We start from the raw sequence: 22117 nt of genomic DNA on the forward strand, positions 1-22117 counted from the left end.
GTGGTGAGTTTAATCTGAGGGTCATCACACCTCAAGCGAGGGGAGAGGTTGAGAAGGAGAGCCATTCATGGTAACTTCAGCCAGTGCAGGAATTGAACCCCACACTGTGGGCATCACTCAACCCTCCAACCAAATAAGCAACTGACCAAAGGGCAAGGGGAACAGTAATGGTTGCAGAGAAGTGATAAAACATTATTAACAAAGCACACAGAAACAGGACCTTTGGCCCATCAAGAGTTGGCCAATCCATGATGCCTTTTAAAGCTAAAATCATTTTGCCTCTACACAGACCATATCCCTCTATTCATTGGCTAGTCATAGCCCTGTCAAGCCACCTCTTAAATATTACCATTGGATCCGCTTCCCCTCCACCAGTGGTCTTCTGACAGCACGTTCCAGGCACTTATCATCCTCTGCATAAAAAACACTTATCTCTCACATCTCCTTTTAAACTTTCCCTCTTTTACCCTAAACCTATGTCCTCAAGTAATTGACATTTCTACCCTGGGGAAAAGGCTCAGACTATCCATTCTATCCATGTCTCCAATAATCAGGTCACCCCCTTGGCCTCCAGTGTTCAAGTGAAAACAAATCAAGTTTGTCCATTCTTTCGTCACAGCTAATACCCTCCAAACTAGGCAACATCCTGGTTAACCATTCCTGTTCCCTCTCCATCGTCTCCACATCCTTCTGATAGGACGCAATATTCCAAATATTGCCGAAATAAAGTTCTGTATAGCTGCAACATGACTTGTCAATTTTTATATTCTATGCACCGCCAGTGGAGGTGAGCATGCCATATGCCTTCCTGACCATTGTACCCACTCGTGTTACCATTTTCGGGGAACTGTGGACCTGTACACTGAGGTCCCTCTGTATGTTCATGCTTCTTGGGGTTCTGCCATGTAGTGTATACTTCCCGCCTGTATTAGACCGTCCAAACGGCATTCCCTTGCATTTGCCCAGATAAAATTCCAGCTGCCATTTCTCTGCCCTATCTGTGTCCTGCTGTATCCTCTGGCAATCCTCCTCCCTATCTGCAACTCCCCCAATGTTTGTGTTGTCTGAAAACTTACTAATCAGACTAATCTATGTTCTGCTCCAAATCATGTCTGTGGTCTGTGTCATGTCTTGCATTTGATATATCTTTATGGAGAATACTCGTGACATTATCGCTGTATCATACCATGAGACCCGAGGATATAAAGCTCTCCTACTCCTGGGGATCACTTGAAGCATGACACTCTGAGGAATAGGCTCATCTGTTGTCACATCTTAACTTAATATTAGCCCAGATAATTAGATGTCTGAGAAATAAAATATTGCTATATAAGAGTAAGCTGCAATAGATGTCTATTGGAGTCTCCATTCCTATGATATCCATTCCCAGTTTCTTATCTTATGGGGGGATGTCATTAGCATTGCTGCATCAGGTAAAATATTGTGTTAGAGGCAAGCTTATGCCAAACATTGGTTTAGAGTAGATGTTAATAATAGAGGTGATTGGGTGAGTTTAAATATGATGGTTTGAGGTTAGTGTGCTGTTTAAACACCAGGATAAACCTGCTGGACTGAGTGATAGCTTCCTGAGCTGTAAATGTCAGAGGTAACAATTATTTCTCTATCCTTCCCCAGCAATGCAATCCCATTCTGATATGTAGTCCGGGTCAAAAGACTGCGGTGTGGATAGGTGGCTACTCGAGGGATATGGTGGGCAGTCTTCAAAAAGAGGGAGGGCACAGATTGTCACTTTGAATTACGGCAAGTTACTTGTTGGGTTCAGGGGTTGAACTGTGACACCCAGAGAACTCTCTGCTCAGATTTTATCATGGGATCTTCAGACAAGTTGCCATTCTGAAAATGCCTCCTCCCTTAGCCCTACTTTCTATTAGTTAGCCAATCCCCTTTTCATAATATGGAGCAGCTTCCAAGAGTAGATTCCTAATGGAGAGAAGCCAAGGCTGACTCTATACTTCACCTCTCTCTCTTTTTTTCTCTCGCTCTCGCTGTTTCTCTCTCCTCTCCCTTATGTAATATCCATCAGCTGTCTTCTACAAGGTTTTGAGTTTAGGGTTGAGTGGATTATAAATTGTGCTGCTGGTTTGGAAAGCAAGACACTTAGTGTGGTGGATCTGATCTATAAACTCCCAAATACATCATTGCCTTTGATTTAACACATAAAAGCTCAATGCTCCTACTCTAAGGCAGCACATAAGCAGTTTACCTCCCTGATGTGCTTTCTGTATCTGTGCTCAATAAGTATCCCTTCACTGGCCGATGTGGTTGGACTGTCAGCTCCCACCTGGAACCATGTTACGAGCCACGCGATGGGACTTTCAACCTTGACAATGGAGAGTTCAGATGCCGGTCTCGGGGGAGATGTAAAGCAGCTAGTTGTTATACAGACAGCATTGGCTCACTCCTGATGGTCTTGCTGGCTGCATTCACTCAAAGGGAGGAAAACTATCAGGGCAAGAGCTATCCTGGGATTGGGGCAAAATAGTCCGCATGAGCCCTGTCAGGCAGTCGCTGGGGACATATCGCTGGTTTGTGATAGTGCAAAGACCTTCGAACCAGAATGTAATTCATTAAAACTCAACACCAAAGCTGCTGTGTGGTTTGAAAGAGAAGCAGCCTTTAAAAACAGTTTTCTTCCATAGAATCCCTACAGTGTGGAAGCAGGCCATCCGACCCATCAGGTCTGCACCACCCTTCCAAAGAGCATCCCACCCCTTTCCTGTAATCCTGCATTTGCCGTGGCTAACCCACCTAGTCTGCATATCCCTGAACACTATGGGGTAATTTAGCATGGCCAATCCACCTTAACCTGCACAACTTTAGACTGTGGGAGGAAACCAGAGTACTGGGTGGTAACCCACGCAGACACTTTGCAAACTCCACGCAGACAGTTGCCAGAGGGTGGAATCTAATCCGGGTCCCTGGCGCTGTGAGGCAGCAGCACTAACCACTGAGTCAACGTGCCACTATATAGAAGTTGGCAAATTATGTAACAACTGCATCAAACTTTAGTGAGACCATGTTTTAGAATACAGTTCTGGTCACCACACAATCAGAAGGACGTGGAGAGAGCACAGAGAAGATTTACCAAGATGTTGCCCAGTTTGGAGGGTTCTACTTATAGGGAGTGGTTGGATAAACTTGAGTAGTTTTCACTGGAAAGACAGGCTGAGGAGCAACCTGATCACAGTCTACAAAATTCTGAGAGACATAGGCAGGTTGGATAGTCAGAGGCTTATTCCTAGATGGAAAGGTCAGCTACAAGAGGGCACAGGTTCAAGGTGAGAGAGGGAAAGTTGAGGGGGAATGTTTCATCCAGAGTGCCAGTGGGGGTGGTGGAAGCAGGCATGTTAGAAATGTTTAAGTTATATCTTGGAAGATTCATGAATGGGAGGTAAACAGAGGGATAGAAACTGTATGGGGCAATAAGTAGTCTAAATAAGGATTAAGAATCGACGCAGGTTTGGTGGGCCGAAGGGCCTGTTCCTGTGCTGTATTGAATTGTATTTTTTTCACATGCCTAGGTTCCAAACTCCAAGTATAAAACGGTAATACACCTGGAAATCAACTTGGGGCAATTAAACTCATTAAAGATGCAAAGTTAATTCAAGTTATTATACACCAATCAGTATTTCCAGCCAATTCTGCTGTCAGAATTCAGCTCTTATCTTTACTGGTCCCTGAAAGAACAGTTCATCTTGCCTTTTTTCCCATGGCCCTTTGCAATGTTCCATTTTGCTGTCTATGGGCCTTGAAAGATCTATAAGGGTTAATTATTAAGTGCAAGAACAGCACCCTCCGGGATGATGTCATTGGGCATGGTGGGAAAACAAAGTCGGATTTTGGGCAAGATGGTCCTCAGACTAAGTCGTCCCCACAGTCTGTGTAGTTCGTATAGCTAGAAATAGCTTTCAGGTCTGTTTTGTTTACTCTGCCAGATAGTTCTCAATACAGCACAGGGAGAATTGCTGCTGACGTTGAAAATGAAGGTTCTGATTTTGAGGGAGTGGGGTGGCCCTTGAACTCTGACTACCATACTGTCCCGGTGCACCATGGGATAGCAGGGATGAATGGAGACCCAGGTTCTGCTGCACAGACACACACACACACACACAAGCAATCACACATGCTGACACACAAACACTCAAGACACACACCATGCTCACACATGCACTCGCTCGTGCACACACACGCTCACATAAGTGCGCACACACTCTTTCACACGCGCATAAACAAATACACACGCACTATCTGTCACACACACACACACTCTCTTACGCACACATACATGCACTCACACACACATGCACCCATACACGCATGCAAGCGCACACACACACACTTTCTCGCACACATGCACACGCACTCACACACACCCTTGAGTGATCCTGCCTCCATCACACTCTCAGGCAGTCCACTTCACAGCCTGACTATGTGCTGTGTATTTATCTTGTTATCACTTCACCTGCAAAACACCTTCAATCCATGCCTTCTGGTTCTCCATTCTTTCAGCAATGAGAACAGTTTCTCCCTAACTACCCTGTCCAGACCTATGTAATTAGATAGTGCCTGATTTGTATCTCAACTCCATTTACTCTCATTCCTGTGTTCATAACTCTTAATATTAACATTTAAATCTTAGACTTAATAATCTGATCACTTGCTTGGATAAGTGGACCCCCAACAATATTCAATAGCCATCCAGGAAGCAGCCCACTTGATTGGCACCACATCTACTCCCTCCATCACTGATGCTCAGTAGCAGCAGTGTGTACCACCTACAAGATGCAGAACTTCACCCAAGATCCTCAGACAGCACCTTCCAAACCCATGACCACTTACATCCAGAAGGATAAAGGGAGCAGATACATGGGAACACCACCACTCACCATCCTGACTTGGAAATATATTGCTGTTCCTTCACTGTCACTGGGCCAAAATCCTGGAATTCCCTCCCTAATGTCATTTTGGGTCAACCCACAGCCGGGTGGACTGCCGTGGTTCGAGAATGAAGCTCACCACCACCTTCTCAAGGGGAAACTGGGGATGGGGCAATAAATCCTGGCCCAGCCAGTGACACCCACATCCCATGAATGCATTAAAAAAAAAACATTTATACTTTAGCGAGTATGCTACCAGAGCTCTCTCTCAGGTTGGTCCACAAGGGGTTAATTAACATTCTTTCTTTCATCCAGTGACCGTTCCTCATCGCTGGTGTTGCTACTTTTCCTCTTTTGCATTCTCTGAACAGGGAGGGAATTTAAAAAAAACGCACAGTGACAAAGAGGAGAACAGTCCAGGCCTGTTGAAGGAGAGCAGTTGTTAAAACACATAGCAGCTGCTCTTGGGTAATTGCTAGCTGGGAGCTTGCCGGAACTTTCTCACAGGTTTAGGGTTTCTTTAGCAGGGATGCACTGCTGTCGGAGCCATGGGTGACACAGCTCCCCCCCTCCTCCTCCTTCCCCAAAGGGCCAAGGGGACTCCACTGAAGAAACTGGGATTGCCTTTCACAGCCCTAATGTGGTCCATCTTACTCCAGAGCATCGGAATTTAAATGGGATTTCATGGATTTGAGAAGGTTGGGATTCATTAAACCTTCCGGTAGTACGGACCGGATGATAAATACACAACAAAGAAAACTAAGGACACTGGAGAAGCTTACAGAACAAGAGGAGGCCATTCAACCTCTAGTACATGTACTAACTCTTTGAAAGGTTGAGCCATTTGTCTCACTGACAGACATGCCCTGCAATCAAATAGGAACCAGAATAAAAAGGAGCTATAATTCATATGTGACCTGTTCAGATTGCCCCTCAATCTGTTTGTCTCCAGAAACCCATCCAATCGTCATTTCAGCCCGTTTAGAATGGCCACTTTCTAATGACTCCTTGTAACGCTGTTCATTTATAATGTCCATTTTAAATTCCGCAAGCCTTTGGGTGCTAAAATCTCTGCCTGGTTTCCCTCTGTGCCCCCTCGTTTGAAGCGAGTGGATGGCTCATTGGGATTTGTATGGGAGCTGGAAACCATTCCTTCCCACAGCTGTCGCACATATTTGAGATGCAACAGAAATGAATATCTATTCTGCCATCAATAGCACAGCTTGTCCGAATCTCAAGTATTCACTTCTGCTCTATGGAGGGTGTCCTAATTACCCGACTGGAGAGAGTGAAAGAGAGAGAGAGAGAGAGAGAATCTGAACAGAGACTGCTGCCATAAATCTAACCATCTGTATTTCCTCCTGGGCTTATATGTCATTGACCATGATGGTCTTGCCCAGGCTAGTACACTACAAATAGCTACACCGAGATGACAGAGAGAGAGGAGTGAGGCGCAGTGGAGGGAAATAAGATTTGACAACCAATTTACTGAAAAGGTTGGTGGGAGTGTTGAGTTTGGAATGATTAGGCTCAGTGATGATTCCAGGCAGAAGTAGGTACTGCAGATGCTGGAGATCAGAGTCAAGATTAGAGTGGTGCTGGAAAAGCACAGCAGGTCAGGCAGCATCTGAGGAGCAGGAAAATTGATGTTTCAGGCAGGAGCCCTTTGCTGGGAATGATTCCTGATTATCTGGGTGGTTTTAGGCAGAAAACCTCATGACATTTCAAAGGTACTTTGACGTGAACTTGAGATGCCATAGCCTCTATCGGTCAAGAGCTGGACAATGGGATTTGGCTCGCTGTCTTTGTCAGAGTTGAATGGTCCCCTTCCAGTTTATAAATGTCTCCAATTCTATGGATTTGGAAACTTACACCAGAATACTGTAGGCATAATGTGGGAAAAGAACTTAAAACTTAAACCACAGGCAATAGTCTTTAAATCTTAAGCAATTTCCTCTTCCTCTACACTATACAAAATAAATGCATAATATTCTCAGGACTCAGAGGGATAAGGAATGTGTTGCGTTGAGTGTGTGGCAAGAAACCAGGCCATTTGGTCATCCAGGTGTTTATGTTCCATGCAAATCGTTGGTTTTCATATGATCAGAATATTCCTAACTCTACAGTGACAATTCGAAGGATTCGAAGGACAATTCGAAGCCTTGAATTTATGTCGTTCCATTCATGAGTTCAGAATGTCTCAAGCACTTCACAAGGAGTTGGGGTGTCGTGTTATGGCTGTAAGCCCACATTTGGAAACTCCAGACAAGTCTGGCTGCCCTGCTATAGGAAGGATGTTATTAAATTGGAAAGGGTGCAATGAAGTTTTACAAGGATGTTACCGAGACTGGAGGGTTTGAGTTATTAAGGAGAGGGTTGTTAGGCTGGGACTTATTTCCCTGGAGCGTCAGAGGCTGAGGGGTGACCTTAAAGAGGTTTATAAAATCATGAGGGGCGTGACTCAGGTCAACCGCCAAGGCCTTTTTCCCAGGGTATGGGAGTCCAAAACTAGAGGGCATAGGTTTACGGCGAGAGGGGAAAGATTTAAAAGGAACCTGGAGGGACAACTTTTTCACACAAGAGGTTGGTGAGTAAATGGAATCGGGAAGTGAAAGAGGTGAGTACAGTTACAACATTTAAAAGCCATTTGGACATGTACACAGATTGGAAAGGGATGTAGACCAAGTGCAGGCAAACAAGACCAGTTCAGTTCAGGACATTTGGTCAGCATGGATGAGTTGGACCGAAGGGCCTGTTTCTGTGTTCTATGACTCTGACAAGTCAATGTCGTACTTTTGAAATAAGTGGAAATGCAAGAAATGTTACATTCTTGTAAGGCAGCACGAACAATTCTGCCATAAATGGTCTGAGTTCTTTTTCTTTAATGTGGTTTGTTTGAAGGATAAATGCTGAATAATTGTCTCACTGACCCACCAAGTGATTACTCCTTGAGTTTTTTACATTCACATCACAGAGTGTTAGGGACTACTCGTGCATTAAGAAAAGGGGTCAACATTCAATGCATTGAGACTTGATAAGAATGTTGATGCACTTTTGCTGTTTGCTTTAGATCTGCTCATGGTGAGTAAATACGCTGCTTTTTAATCCAGACGCAGTGTACCTGCTCTTTAAACAGCAGTCAACAAGTTACTCAAGGTTGAGGGTGTTTCCAAGTGTCATTACATTCTGTTTGTCCCATCTCAATCCCTGATCTGAGAGAGAAACCGGGTGGGAGGAGATTGTAACTCAGCAAAATAATGGGATTTCAGACCTGGATCACTTCCTGGTGTGTGGCCCAAGCAGCAATATTCAGAGGCCGTTATCTGTACAAGGGAAAGCAAGCCACACACTCGGAATCTAAACAAATGAAACCTTGCGTTTATAAAGTGCCAAACAGACTCAATTTGTCCCACAAAGGACTTGCCAGTCAGTGAATTGCCTTCTATTTGACGTGTTGTCATTGTTGCATTGAGGAGTTGTGTCAATGAATTTATACTCAGCAAGATCCCAACATCAAAATTAATTTCTGAGGAATGGTCACTTGACTCGAGACATTAACTCTGATTTCTCTCCACAGATGTTGGCCAGATCTACTGAGCTTTCCCAGCAACATCTGTTTTTGTTTTTGATTTACAGCATCCACAGTTGCTTTGGTTTTAATTTCAACTCACAGTCCTTTTTAATTTTAAATCTTACCCACAATAATTTGTTGCTGGATGCAATGTGTTTAATATGCTTCCACCGACAATGTCTATGTTGTCGGTTTCTAGGTGTAGAGTTTTCAAAGAGTGTTTTTATATCCAAACAGATCATCTGTTTTAGAGATAATGAATGAAGGATAATTACAGTAGTCCCCTGCACCCACGGGAGATATATTCCAGGACCTACTGCAGAACACTGAAACTGTGGATAGGAGTGAGAAACGTACCTTCCTGGCAGCCTCCTGGTCCCTCGTTCCGAAACGTTCCCATTTATATGTTCGGGCCACGGGAAACCGTGGTAACCGGACCCATGGATACAGGGATCACCCTATATTGACCAGGAGAGTTAGTAGCACTGTCCTGCTCTGTTTCAAACTAAAGTAATGGGAATCTTTCTCACGTCGCAAGCAAAGCATCAGTTAGGTTCCTCAGCTGAAAAATGATGTTCTATCAGTATAGGTGTCCCTCTGTGCTGTACTAGACTATTACATTGGCTTATTTGCTCATGTTTCTCTCAAGGGACTTGAGCTGACAACCTTCTGAAGCAGAATTCTATGCTACAGAACACTGTCAGGCATCAACAGGAGGTTTCATTTGTGTGTCGTTTAATGTTGCATTTTTGTTACTAGCTCCAGTGACTTCTGAAGCTAAAACAGAAATTGCTGGAGCAACTCAGTAGGTGAAGTGGTCTGAAGAAGGGTGACTGGACTCAAAATAGTATCGCTGCTTTCTCTGCACAGATGTTGCTGAGTTTCTCCAGCAATTTCTGTTTCTGTTTCAGACCCGCAATTCTTTGTTTTATTCCAATAATTTTCTTTTTAATTCTCTTCCTGACTGTATCATTGCTTTTATGAGGCTGGGGCTGTTTTCCCTGGAGCATCCGAGGCTGAGGGGTGACCTTACAGAGATTTATAAAATCATGAGGGGCATGGATAGGATGAATAGCCAAGGTCTTTTTCCTGGGGTGGGGGAGTCCAGAACTGGAGAGTTTAAGGTGAGGAGGAAAGATTTAAAAGGGACCTAAGAGGCAACTTTTTCACACAGAGAGTGGTGTGTATATGGAATGAGCTGCCAGAGGAAGTGGTGGAGGCTGGTACAATTACAACATTTAAAAGGCATCTCGATGGGTATATAAACAGAAAGGGTTTGGAGGTATAAGGGCTAGGTGCTGGCAAATGGGACTAGATTGGGTTAGGATATCTGGTCGGCCTGGACGAGTTTCAACTGAAGGGTCTGTTTCTGTGCTGTCCATCTCTATGACTGTATTGTCATCCTTTACTATCAGGGCTTCTCCTCCACCATTCCTAGTCTGTCTGGTCTTTTCAAAATGTTGTGTGACTTGCAAAGCTTATTTTGCAGCCTTGGTCACCTTGCAACCAGGTTCCTATAGTGGTGATTAGGTGGAATTCTTAATCTCCATTTGTGCTGTTCGTTTGTCAGCTTCACCATGAATGCTTTGTGAAAGAGAGTAGGGATTATGACACCTGTTTCTGCCAGATATCAGTGAATCCACAGCCAGTTTTTACTTTTATCATCTTTGTGACTCTATTTGCTTTTGTCAAATCTGTCATGTTATGATACGGCTAACAAACTCACCTCTGGGAATAGTTAAACTCCATCCTGCTTGTGCCAGCATGCACGGAGTTCAAGAGTAATGTGTGAGCACCAAAATCTCTAGGAAAACTCATTCTTCCCATTTATTGCATTACTCTGATATTTTCTATGTTTGTGCTCCAAACTAATTGACTGTAGATACTGCCCATTCTACAGTCAGATTTTGTGTGACTACTTGCAGATATTTTATGCAGGATTGATTTCAGTTTTCCCCTGGAATATTCACAGAAACACACCAGAGGGGAATTGGTTTCCCACAGGCTGTTCTGAGGAAGACGGAGCATCGAAGTAAGTCCCTTGGAGGAAGTTGCTGAAGACAGCCCACCCACCTTTCCTCTGTTTAACTCGTTGTGGACGGGTTTCCTCTCCCCTCACCCATCTGCAGGAATGGAGACGGGTATTCATGTTGATATCATGGAATCCCAGAATGGTTATCACGCAGAGGGAAACCACTTGGGCCATTAAACCCATGCTGCAAGCAACTTGCCCTGCTCCTCTGGGAATATTGGACCAAATATAGGCCATTCAGCCCATTCCACCATTCAACAATCACAGTTAATCAAACACTTCAATACCTTTTACTCCCCTCGCTCCCCCCCCCCCAATAGAATCACTACAGTGCGGAAAGAGGCCACTCGGCCCATCACGTCTGCACCGACCCTCTGAAGAGCATCCCAGCCCCCTACCCTATCAGTGCATTTACCATGGCTAATCCACCCTAAGCCTGCATATTCCTCAATACTAACAGGACAAGTTAGCATGGCCGATCCATCTAAACTGCACATTTTTGGACTGTGGGAGGAGACCCATGTAGACACGGGGAGAACATGCAAACTCTACGTGGACAGTCACTCAAGACTGGAATCGAACCCGGGTCCCTGGTGCTGTCAGGCAGCTGTGCTAACCACTGAGCCACCATACCAGCCCAGCTCCATAATCCAGTGCACGAAGGTTCTCCCCATAGCCTGCCATTTTGTTTCTTTCTAGATAATTCTCCTTTAAAAGCCTGTACTGTATCTGTCCCCTCTATAGTCTCAGGCAGTGCATTCCAGATCCTAACACTGTCTGTGCTGAAAAGTGTCTTCTCAAATCTTCAATGTTGCTTCTGCAGTTTGTCTTAATTTGGTGTCATCTGCCTCTTGAGCTTTCTGCTAATGAAGGCTCCGTTGGCTGGATGGCTGGTTTGTGATGCAAAATGATACCAGCAGTGGGGGTTCTTTTCCAGCACCGGCTGAGGTTACCTCTCCTGAGGAATCTCGTTCTCAACCTTTCCCCTCGCCTGAGGCCTGGACACGCTCCGGTTAAACCCACCACCATTTGACTCTCTGTAATGAGAGAGCAGCCTGATATTCCACTTGGAATAAGGTGACTTCACTTGTCCTGCCAATGGGAACAGTTTCTCGCTGTTTTTAATACCTAGATCGCTCATGACTTCTCTCAGCCTTCTCTTCTCTCAAGTGCATACCTTAAATGGAATAAAACTTCCCAAAGTGCCCAGACACCAGGCTACGTATAGGGATGTTATGATGGATGTCTGACTGTTTTAAGACACGTCTTTAAAGAGGACCGAGAGAGAATTAGACAGGCCAAGAGGTTCAGGGACGGAATTCTGGAACTTGAGATCTGATAATGGAATGATTAAAATTCAGGGGAGCTGAGAAGTTGGGAATTCAAGGCTAGCGTCACCTTGAAGGTTCCCGGGACTGGAGAAGATTACAATGGTAGGGAAGGTTTGGTACTAGGAGCAAACTCATAGAAGAACCAGTCCCCAAGAGGCAATTTGAGAATGTTGGATGGCACGGTGGCTCAGTGGTTAGCACTGCTGCCTCACAGCGCCAGGGACCCGGGTTCAATTCCTGCCTCGGGCAACTGTCTGTGTGGAGTTTGCACATTCTCCCCGTGTCTGCGTAGGTTTCCCCCAGGTGCTCTGGTTTCCTCCCACATTCCAAAGATGTTCAGATCAGGTAAATTGGCCGTAGTACTAGATGCATTGGTCGAGGTAAATGTATGCGTTGCTCTTCGAAGGGTTGGTGTGGACTTGTTGGGCTGAAGGGCCTGTTTCCACACTGTAGGGAATCTAATCTAATCAAAACTTGCCTTTATCAGTGGAGGTGTAGATTACGTGAGCAGGAAAGTTATGATGGAGTTGTACATGCCTTTGGTTAGGACACAGCTGGAGTACTGTGAGCAGTTCTGGTCTCCGCACAATAGAAAGGGTGTGATTGCTCTGGAGAGGGTGGAGAGGAGATTCACCAAGATATTGCCCAGGATGGAGAATTGTAGCTATAACAAGAGGGTTGGGGTTTGTTCTTTGCAACAGAGAAAGTTTAGGGGGTTTTGACAGGGGAGTATTATGAGAGACATGGACAGGGTGAATAGAAAGGAGCTGCTCCCTTTAGTTGAATGGTCAGTAATTAAGGAGAGGGGGGGTGGGAAGGACAATTTTAAGGTGAAAGACAGGAGGTTTAGTAGGAGCTGAGGCAATAGATTTTCACCCAGAGGGTGGTGGGGGTCTGGAATACACTTCCTGGGAGGGTATTTGAGACAGGTGAGCTTTAAAAAGTACTTGGATGAGCAGTCAAAACGTCACAACATTCAAGGAAATGGGCCAAGTGTTGGAAAGTGAGACGAGAGTAGATTTAGTATAGTTTTGACAGTATTGATTCAATGGGCTAAAGGGCCTCTTCTGTAATGTATGGTTCTATGATTCTACTATGAGGCTGGTTGGACAGAAGGAGATTTGAGTAATCCGTGTTCTTGCATATTGAGTGTTTGCTTTGCCTGGGTAAGTTTTGGCCTGTGTCCCTCTAATGGTGTGTTTCTGGTAATGCCAGGAGAGGTGTGATGGCCAGCTGGAGGCCATGCCACCATGTTACCACCGGGAGAGCGGCTCAGCATCTGTCGGGCTGAGCTGCACCAAGAGGTAAAGAACCAGAGCAACTCCAGAGGATGTCGCTGCTAACTTTCAACGTCAGCTACAACGTGTCCAACATGGCAGCCTCCTTCTTCAGCTTGACACCTGAAGCAGACCACAACAACATAACAGACAAGATGGCTTTGCAGATGGTAACTGTGCTGACAAATGTCACCAATGCCACTGGCATTCCACCACCTGACGTAGAAGGGAGGTCAAGTATGGGGATGGTGCTTGTACCAGTTGGAATTATCACCGTTATAGCATTAGCTGTGGCGATGGTAAGTCAGGTAGTTTATCTTGCCTTATTTCATCCTGAGATATGCAGCTGAAGAGGAGAATTTTCCAGGCCAATGGGGAAATGGAAATGCAATTAATTGGACAACTCTTTCAAAGGGGCAGCCCAGAGGCAGAGTGCTTTCCTTCCGTGCTATCCCATTCTATCTATTCTTGTTTCCTTTTTGTATTTTAAGCCTCCCCTTCCCACAATCCCACCACCCCTCGCTTCTATACGTTCAAAGTGATTCTGCAGGTCTGCAGCCCTCTTGAGACAGCCAAAGACACCTGTATGAAACTATGCCCTTCCCATTGGTTCACTCCCCTATTTGTGATATGCAGCTAGTTCCTGATTTTCCTCAGAGCTGTGGCCCAGTACTCATATCATTACGTGATGGTAAGCTCAAATGTTACCAAGACAACCCTTGGCATATTGGCATTCTGTATTCAGAATTAACAGCATTGTCTAGGAATACTCAAGTGATGGAATCTCCAGTAATGATACTGGAATGTAGAGTAACATTTTTGAGTCAGTCAATCCTGCCAAACTTGGAGATGTGGCAAACAATGAGGATGATGCCAGATGAAGGGAAGGCAAATGGAATGTTGGCCTTTATATCAAAGGGACAGCATCTCTGAATTAAGAGATCTTTTGCTATAACTATACAAGGCAGTAGTCACCTGGGAGAATATTGAAGGAAAGATGTACTGGCATTGGAGCCAGTCCAGGGAAGGTTTAATAAACTGATGCCAGGTATGGAGGGACTGTATTCTGAGGAAAGATTGAGGAGGTGAAATATGGAAGACTGAGAGATGACCTTATTAAACGTGCATAATTCTGAGGGGAGTTGACAGAGCAGAGATGGGAGGTTGTTTCCTCTTGTGGGAGAGTCTAGGACCAGAGGGCATCCCCTCAGAGTAAGGGTCTAAAGCAGAGGTGAGGAAGAATTTCTCCTCTCAGAGGGTTGTGAATCAGTGATACTTTTGAACACAGAGGTCATAAACTATATTCAAGGCTGAGATAGACAGGTTTTGAATCAGTAGAGGTTAGGGGGGAAAAAGAAGGAAAATGGAGTAAAGGACTTTCAGAGCAGCCATGATCTCATTGAATGATGGAGCAGACTCGATGGGCTGAATGGCCTACTTCAGCTCCCTTGTCTTATGGTCTTATGCATGAGGAAATTGATAGGCTGGTACAATGGGTGGACAAGGAGCAGATGGATTTTAATACAGAGAGATGTGAGGTGATCCATTTTGGCAGGAGGGATAGGTAGAGGCATTGTTGACTGAATGGTACAGTTCCAAAGAGAATGTGAAGGCAGAGTGACCTGGGGTGTGGGGGGGGGGGGGGGGTCATGCTCAATGAATTTTGTAGGTGACAGGACAGATTGAGAGAGAAGTTAGCGAAGCATTTGGGACCTTGTGTTCAATACCTTTATTGATGAATCCCAAGGGCAGGGAAAATTTACGAAAGTTAATAAAATTCTGCTTCGGCCACAAGGAGAGTATTTTGCCCAGTTCTGGTCACTATGTGTTAGGACGCATGTGAGGGTAATTAACAGGGAGCAAAGGGGATTTGCCAGAATGGTTCCAGGAATGGGGAATTTTCACAGCAAGGTTAGGTTGGGGAAGCTTTGCGTTGTTTTCCTTGGGTGAAGGAGATTGGGGAGAGATTTGATCAAGGTGTACAGAATATGATAGGTTTAGGTTTTAAACAGAAACATTGGTCACTGTTAGTGGTACAAGGACTATGAGGATCAGATAAGAGATTTTAGGCAAGGTGTGCAGAAGGGTGTTAAAAATTATTTAGCAACTGGTAATGACCTAAAACTATTGGCTACAGGGGATGGTGAATGATTCCAGAAGGAAATTGGATCAAGACCTGAAAGAATTAAATTATCAGGGCAAACAGAGCAAGATTGTGGGATTAGTTGGATTGCTCTACAAAGAGCCAGCTCTGACTGGATTGGCTGAATGGCCACTATAATATTTTATTAAACAAATTACAAAACACAGTTTACAAAAAACAGTTAACATTTGCAGCTGTACACAACAACAATTTTACAAGGGAGAGGAGTAGCAAAGCCAGGCCCCAAACCCTACCGTTCAACCAGTTTACAGGGAGATGAGGACAAACCTCAAATCCCAGTTTCACAAATAAAAAGACACAGTGACAATTTGTACATAAAAGGACAATCCAGTTACATAAAAAAGTGCATACAATGCAGACCCAGCAAGCCCCTGTCCCTCCCACCTTCCGACCACTCTAAGGCAGCCCGCCCCTACCCACCTTCCAGCTGAATGGCCACTCTTTAATGTCTCTGTCTCTCTGGCTTAACTGCTTATCATTATGACTGTGTTAAACCCAGTACACAATGTTTGAATGAGTTTAATGACAGCTCCCCACCTAAGCCACCACTCTGACTTTTATCTTCATAAACAGTGATATACCTGCTGAGCTTTTCCAGCATTTTCTGTTTCTATTTCAGATTTCCACTGTTTAGCTTTCCTTTCCGATATTCTCTCTGTTTCTGCGGTTACAGTATCCTTATCACTGCTCAGTATTGATTTTTTTGCCCTTTCCTTGTCGTTGCTATATTGACACTAATGAGTAATCTTTCCTTGAATTTAGGTTCTATACATCAGGAAAAGGAAAAGGTGAGTGTTCTTGTGTTTTTTTTTTTGAAACTTTGGCAACGTCTTCCTGGATATAGCAATTTTCTTTGTGTACTGAACAGTTTAAGAGTGGGGTGTGGGAGTTTAGGTTTCACAGCTGGCCAGCAGACTTTAACTCAGTGCTCTTCCTTGATTTGCAAGAGATGTTAACCCGTGGATTGCTGACTGGATCAGTTGGTCCATGAGGAATTTTAATTCCCTGGGATGGGTTGAGGGGAACATTAAAAATAGGAATGAAAGGCAACACTTCCCACACTTCTGATTGTCACAGGGAGTTGGGGTGGGGGGGAAGTTGTGGGATGTGTAATCCAAGATGGCAAGTTTGTTCTTCACAAATTTCAAGGAGACTGAAGGCATCGTGTTGAATGTCATTTGTTCTTTTCAACACTTGCATGTTGGGCTTCCTGGGAGTGTATATTTTTCATTCAAACACAGGATGTGGGCATCCCTAGCCAGGCCACCATTTATTGCCCGTCCCTAATTGCCCAAAGGGCAGTTAAGAGTCAGTCACATTGCTGTGGGTCTGGAGTCACATGTAGGCCAGACTGGGTAAGGATGGCAGCTTCCTTCCCAAAAGGACATTGCGAACCAGATAGGTTTTTCCAAAAGTTGTCCCATGGGTCATCATTAGACTCTTAATTCCAGGTTCTTTATAGAGTTCAAATTCCACCATCTGCCATGGCAGTATATTTGAACCAGATACCCGTTAGCTAGGTTTCTGGATTAATTGTCTAGCGGTAATACCAGGAGGCTATTGTGAGGGGGACTCTGCAGCTGGAGGGAGGTTCTCAGGGTGGATCTGTCAGTTGAGTACTTTTTCCCACAATGCGTGAGGACCAAGAGCAAGTGTGTCTCCATCTCCACGTTCCCCCCCCCCCCCTCGCCCCCCCACTGCAGTCTCCATCCCAATCTGACCGAACTCCATTCCTCCCAGTCTGTCTGAGGCCCTCCTCCTCATCACTCAACCCCTCGTTGAAACCTGTTGTGACCTTTGACCTCTACAGGCTGTCAGTGCTCACTCTGACCAGCGACTACCGGGAAGCATAATTACAAACTAAATCACAGTCTGCTGTTAAACTGGGCAGGAGCTCCTGCAGATTCTCCTTGTGGGGAGAATCTAACACCCCGAGAGGCACACTTTCAAAATAAGGGATTTCCCATTTAACCTGGTGATGAGGAAGAATATCTCTCAGGGTTATTAAGTTTCAGAATTTTCCACCTCCGAGAGCGGTGGAGACTATATTCAAGGCTCAGATAGTTAGATGTTTGAGCTAAAAAACTGTCAATTGTTAGAGTGGAGTTAGGGCCAGAAGTGGATCAGCTATAATCTTATTGAATGGCAGACTAGACTCAAGGGACCTTTGCATCTTATATCAGTGGTAATCACTTTTGCCCACATTCCCCACTCCTCTGGCTTCATTGGTGACATTTATTCTTTCAGCCAGAAAGCGCCAGTTTGACTGTGAGCGGGTCAAAGACGTTAGATGGAAAGGAACATCAAGATTGACCAATGTTGTCTTCCACATCCACTGAACATAAGCTTTACAAACAGAAGACAGGAGCGCCAACTACTGCTTTCCATTTCCCATGAGTCAGTGGTGCTATTTCCAGGTGGATCATCTCATCCCTGGCTGGGCTAACTCCCACAATGCAGTGCAAATTGTCGAAATTGAATGCAGATTACATTGTTAAAGGCAGGATTCTTGGCAGTGTGGAGGAACAGAGGGATCTTGGAGTCCATAGATCCCTCAAAGTTGCCACCCAAGTTGATAGGATTGTTAAGAAGGCATATGGTGTGTTGGCTTTCATTAGCAGGGGGATTGAGTTTAAGAGCCGCGAGGTTATGCTACAGCTCTATGGAGCCTTGGTTAGATCCCACTTGGAATATTGTGTTCAGTTCTGGTCGCCTCGTTATAGGAAGGATGTGGAAGCTTTAGAGATGATGCAGAGGAGATTTACCAGGATGCTGCCTGGAGTGGAGGGCATGTCTTATGAAGAAAGGTTGAGAGAACTAGGGCTTTTCTCATTGGAGTGAAGAAGGGTGAGACGCAACTTGATAGAGGTGTACAAGATGATGAGAAGCACAGATAGTCAGAGACTTTTTCTCAGGGCGGAAATGAGGGGGCATAATTTTAAGGTGACTGGGAGGAAGATTAGGGGAGATGACAGGGGCAGGTTCTTTACACAGAGAGTGGTGGGTGCGTGGAATACACTGCCAGCAGTGGTAATAGAGTCCTGAAGAAGGGCTTATGCCCGAAACGTCGATTCTCCTGCTCCTTGGATGCTGCCTGACCTGCTGCGCTTTTCCAGCAACACATTTTTCAGTAATAGAGTCAGGTACATGGGAAATTTAAGTGACTCTTGGATAGGCACATGGATGATGGTAAAGTGAAGGGTGTGTAGGTTAGTTTGATCTTAGAGTAGGATAGAAGGTTGGCACAACATCATGGGCTGAAGGGCCTGTACTGTACTGTACTGTTCTATGTTCAAACCAATGGTTACATGGGAACACCACCCCCAGCATGCTCCCCTCCAATCCATTCCTGATTGGAACTATATTGTTGTCCTTAACCATCACTGGGACAAAGACCTGGAATTTTTTCCTTAAGGACATTGTGGGTGCACCGATATCATACAGACTGCAGCGGTTCAAGAAGGTAACTCACCAGCACCTCCTCGAGGGCAACTAGGACTGAGGAATACAGCCTGTAAAATCCCACCCTGTGATTGAATAAACTAAATAAAGAAATACTTGAAAATGATATGGGAAGATGGACGAGTTAGGATTGCTTCGATAGCTCTTTCAATGGAACAGTACCTACTGCTTCTGTGCTGTAAAATTCTATAGTTTGGGTTGTCATTAGTGCGGAACCACACTACTCACTATCTCTTTAACCTGCTCCAGTGCTATAACTTTAAGGGACTGAAGCAGAGGAAGTGCTTCTTATGGCTGGAGAATTTAGAACATGAAGCCCCAGGCACTCTGGGAAATCGGCACATTTTCCCCACTCCTCAAACCCAACCTGGGGGAGGAAGTGCCTTGCAGGTTGGGATTTTATTCCAATGTCGTGGAATTCTCTGGGATTCAGGCTGGACAATCCAAGATGGGTGCAGAGACTGTTAGCTGTGAAGGTGGGTTGTAAGGAGGTGGAGTGGTGTTGGTCGGGGGGTGTGGGTGGATAGGGCTCTGGCACGGTAAAGGTTTCCTAAAAAAAACAATAAAACAGCCCTCAAGTCCTCACACTTTCACTTATGCTACGTCCATGCCAACCCATGCAACCCTAGCCCTTCATCCATATCCCACAGTCCATTATACATTCCATATGAATCAAGGCCCCTCTGCTCTCCCCATAGCCCTTCAGAGTATCAATGCTAACTTAGTGCCAAGTTGTGCCTACACCTACCCCTACTCATGACCTTCCACATTATACCTACATGCCAACTCACTGTCCACCATTAGCAGACGTGAGGAGCGTACTGAGATACAGTAAAATAAAGTTCTACGGCTGGATTCTCATTGCTGTATCGAGGCAGAATAGACTCCTGTTCCATGAACCTACCCTTAGAAAATGGCTGCCCATACAGGTTGTTCTCCTCTAATGTGATAGTTGCATTCCCCTGTGACCTCACGCTTTAGAAAATTGCACAATGGAAAGCCCTTATAGAAAATTGAGCTGTAGAGGATCACTAATAGGAAATTGCTGTAGCAGAAAGTTCACGTTATCCAAACAACATCCAAAATTCATCAACTGTGTTATAGCCAATTTGCGCTGAAGAAATGTGTGTTATACCAGAGCGACCTGTACCTCCCATTCTCGGCATGGGGAGGGTTGGGGGTGATGGGCAGAGGGTGTGGAGGTGGGGAGGGGAGTGGGGATTGTGGGAGAGGAACGGACGGATTTGGGGAGTTTGGCAGGTGACCCAGGAGCTGCAGGGGAAGCTGCCTGTTCCCGCAGTGGGCGAGGAGGAAGGCATGTCTGATATGGCCTTTCATACCCCAATGCTAACCCTCTGTCCATGTATCTATTTCCCATGTTCCCCTCTAGACCACTAAGCTCCCAAATAATCTCAAACCAACTCAGTTCCAATTCATTCCTCCCCACACTCCCCCACACCTACGCCCCCCTCTCCCTTTGACCTATCCTTCCCAATCCAAATCACCTGGGATTGATTATGGGACAGAAAATAATTATTGTTAATTATTGAAAAGCATTCAACTAATCCCTTATGAAAACATACATTTCACTTAAGTGTATAATCCTTTATGTAAATAAACATTCCCATTTCATAATCAGTCATAGAATCCTAAAGGTGTGAAAACAGGCCATTCAGCCCACAACACCCCTCCAAAGAACGTCCCACCCAGACCCACCCCTCTACCCTAACTCTCTATTCCTGCATTTCCCATTTCTAACCCACCTAACCTGCACATCTTTGGACTGTGGGAGGAAACCTGTACAGACATGGGAAGAATGTGCAAACTCCACATAGTCACTGAGGCTGGCATTGAACCCAGGTCACTGATGCTGTGAGGTAGCAGTGCTAACCATTGAGCCAATATGCACCTAGATGAAATGGTCAATGGTCAATGTATTTATACACATAAATATTTATATTTCTTCTGCTATTTGTTGTATATTTATATAGCTGATCTGGTTGAGATTCTGGTCAATGGTAGCTCCCAGGGTGTCGACAGTGGGGGATTCAGTGACGGCAATGCCATTATTAAGGTGTGAGGGTTAGATTCTCTCTTATTGGAGATGGTCATTGCCTGGCACTTGTGCATTTTTTTATGTCACTCATCGCTTATTAGCCTGAGCTTAATTGCTATCCAAGCATATGGGCACAGAGATTGAGAGAAGAAATCTGTACCACTTTCTCCTGGCACTTGGGAAATTGTTGTGCAGGAGAAAAGGAAAATCGATGACCCTGTAGCTTTGCTGAGACATGGCTAGCTGAGGGTGGGATTAAAAAGCCAGTCATAGAGTCATATAACATGGAAACAGATCCTTTGATCTAACCAGTCCATCATCCCAAACTAAACTGGTTCCACCTGCCTGCTCCTGACCCATATCCCTCCAAACCTTTCCTATTAATGTACTTATCCAAATGTCTTTTAGATGTTGTAACTGTGCCTACATCCACCACTTCCTCTGGAAGTTCATTCCACACCCAAACCACCCTCTGTGTAGGAACGTTGCCCCTCATGCCTTTTTAAAATCTTGCTCCTCTCACCTTAAAGATGTGCCCCCTAGTCTTGAAATCCCCCATCCTAGGGAAAGGACGACTACCATTAATTCTAACCGTACCCGTCGTGATTTGATAAACTTCTGCCAGGTTGTCTCTCAACCTTGAGATGTCCCAGTGATCCAAGGGAAAAGCCCACACTCTCATCAGTATTGTATTGCCACCTATTATTCCCTGCGTCCATTGCTGCACAAAATAAAAAAGTCTTCTGTAGGGTAGTTTGTTATGAATGAATTATTTAAAAAAAAAAGCAGATCACTTGTCGAGATATTTATTCCCCTGGTGCTGTGGTTGAGGATGGGATTCAGCATTGGCCACAGCAGTGGACGTTTTACATCTCATTCACAAACGGTCCGGGCAGGATATCCGAAATATCTCGTTGCCAGCTCACCTCCAACTGAAATTCTGCAGCTGCCTCTTGGTCTGCCGGCAGCCTGTGACAAGCAGAGGCCAGGAGTGAATGACATATCCTTGTCCCTGGTGTCCTGTGGTTTGTACAGTCTGCTTTGCTGAGGTGATGTTTACTTCCATTGGGCCATCAACCACAGAAACCACTGTGACTTGTGGCTGGGCTCCCCCTCCCTGGTTTGTTTTTATAGACATATATATATATATATATATATATATATATCCCCTTCCTCCCTGTGAATCCATTCATTAAACTGCAGACACGTGCTAACTGAGATAAGAGAGAGGAGATGGCCAGGACCTCCTACACTTCCTCTGGCTAGACTTAGTTCCACCCACACTGTTCCTCCCCCTGCTTCCATTCATGAACATAGATCATTCAA

At 45.0% G+C, this 22117-nt stretch overlaps 1 protein-coding gene across 1 annotated transcript in view; it reads left to right on the plus strand.

The window, feature by feature from the left end:
* The window catches only part of cunh3orf18 (chromosome unknown C3orf18 homolog), an 86692-nt gene that overhangs the window by 48480 nt on the left and 16095 nt on the right, over window positions 1-22117 (plus strand). The window contains exons 2-3 of the mRNA XM_043707655.2: window positions 13048-13408; window positions 16036-16061. Of these exons, the coding sequence (XP_043563590.2) occupies window positions 13163-13408; window positions 16036-16061 (272 nt within the window). The 5' untranslated portion in view covers window positions 13048-13162. The remainder of the gene's footprint in view (window positions 1-13047; window positions 13409-16035; window positions 16062-22117) is intronic.

This window comes from Chiloscyllium plagiosum, unplaced genomic scaffold, assembly GCF_037043375.1.
Source record: "Chiloscyllium plagiosum isolate Xiang-an unplaced genomic scaffold, Cpla_swu_hap1 HiC_scaffold_14, whole genome shotgun sequence".
NCBI classification, from domain to species: Eukaryota; Metazoa; Chordata; class Chondrichthyes; order Orectolobiformes; family Hemiscylliidae; genus Chiloscyllium; species Chiloscyllium plagiosum.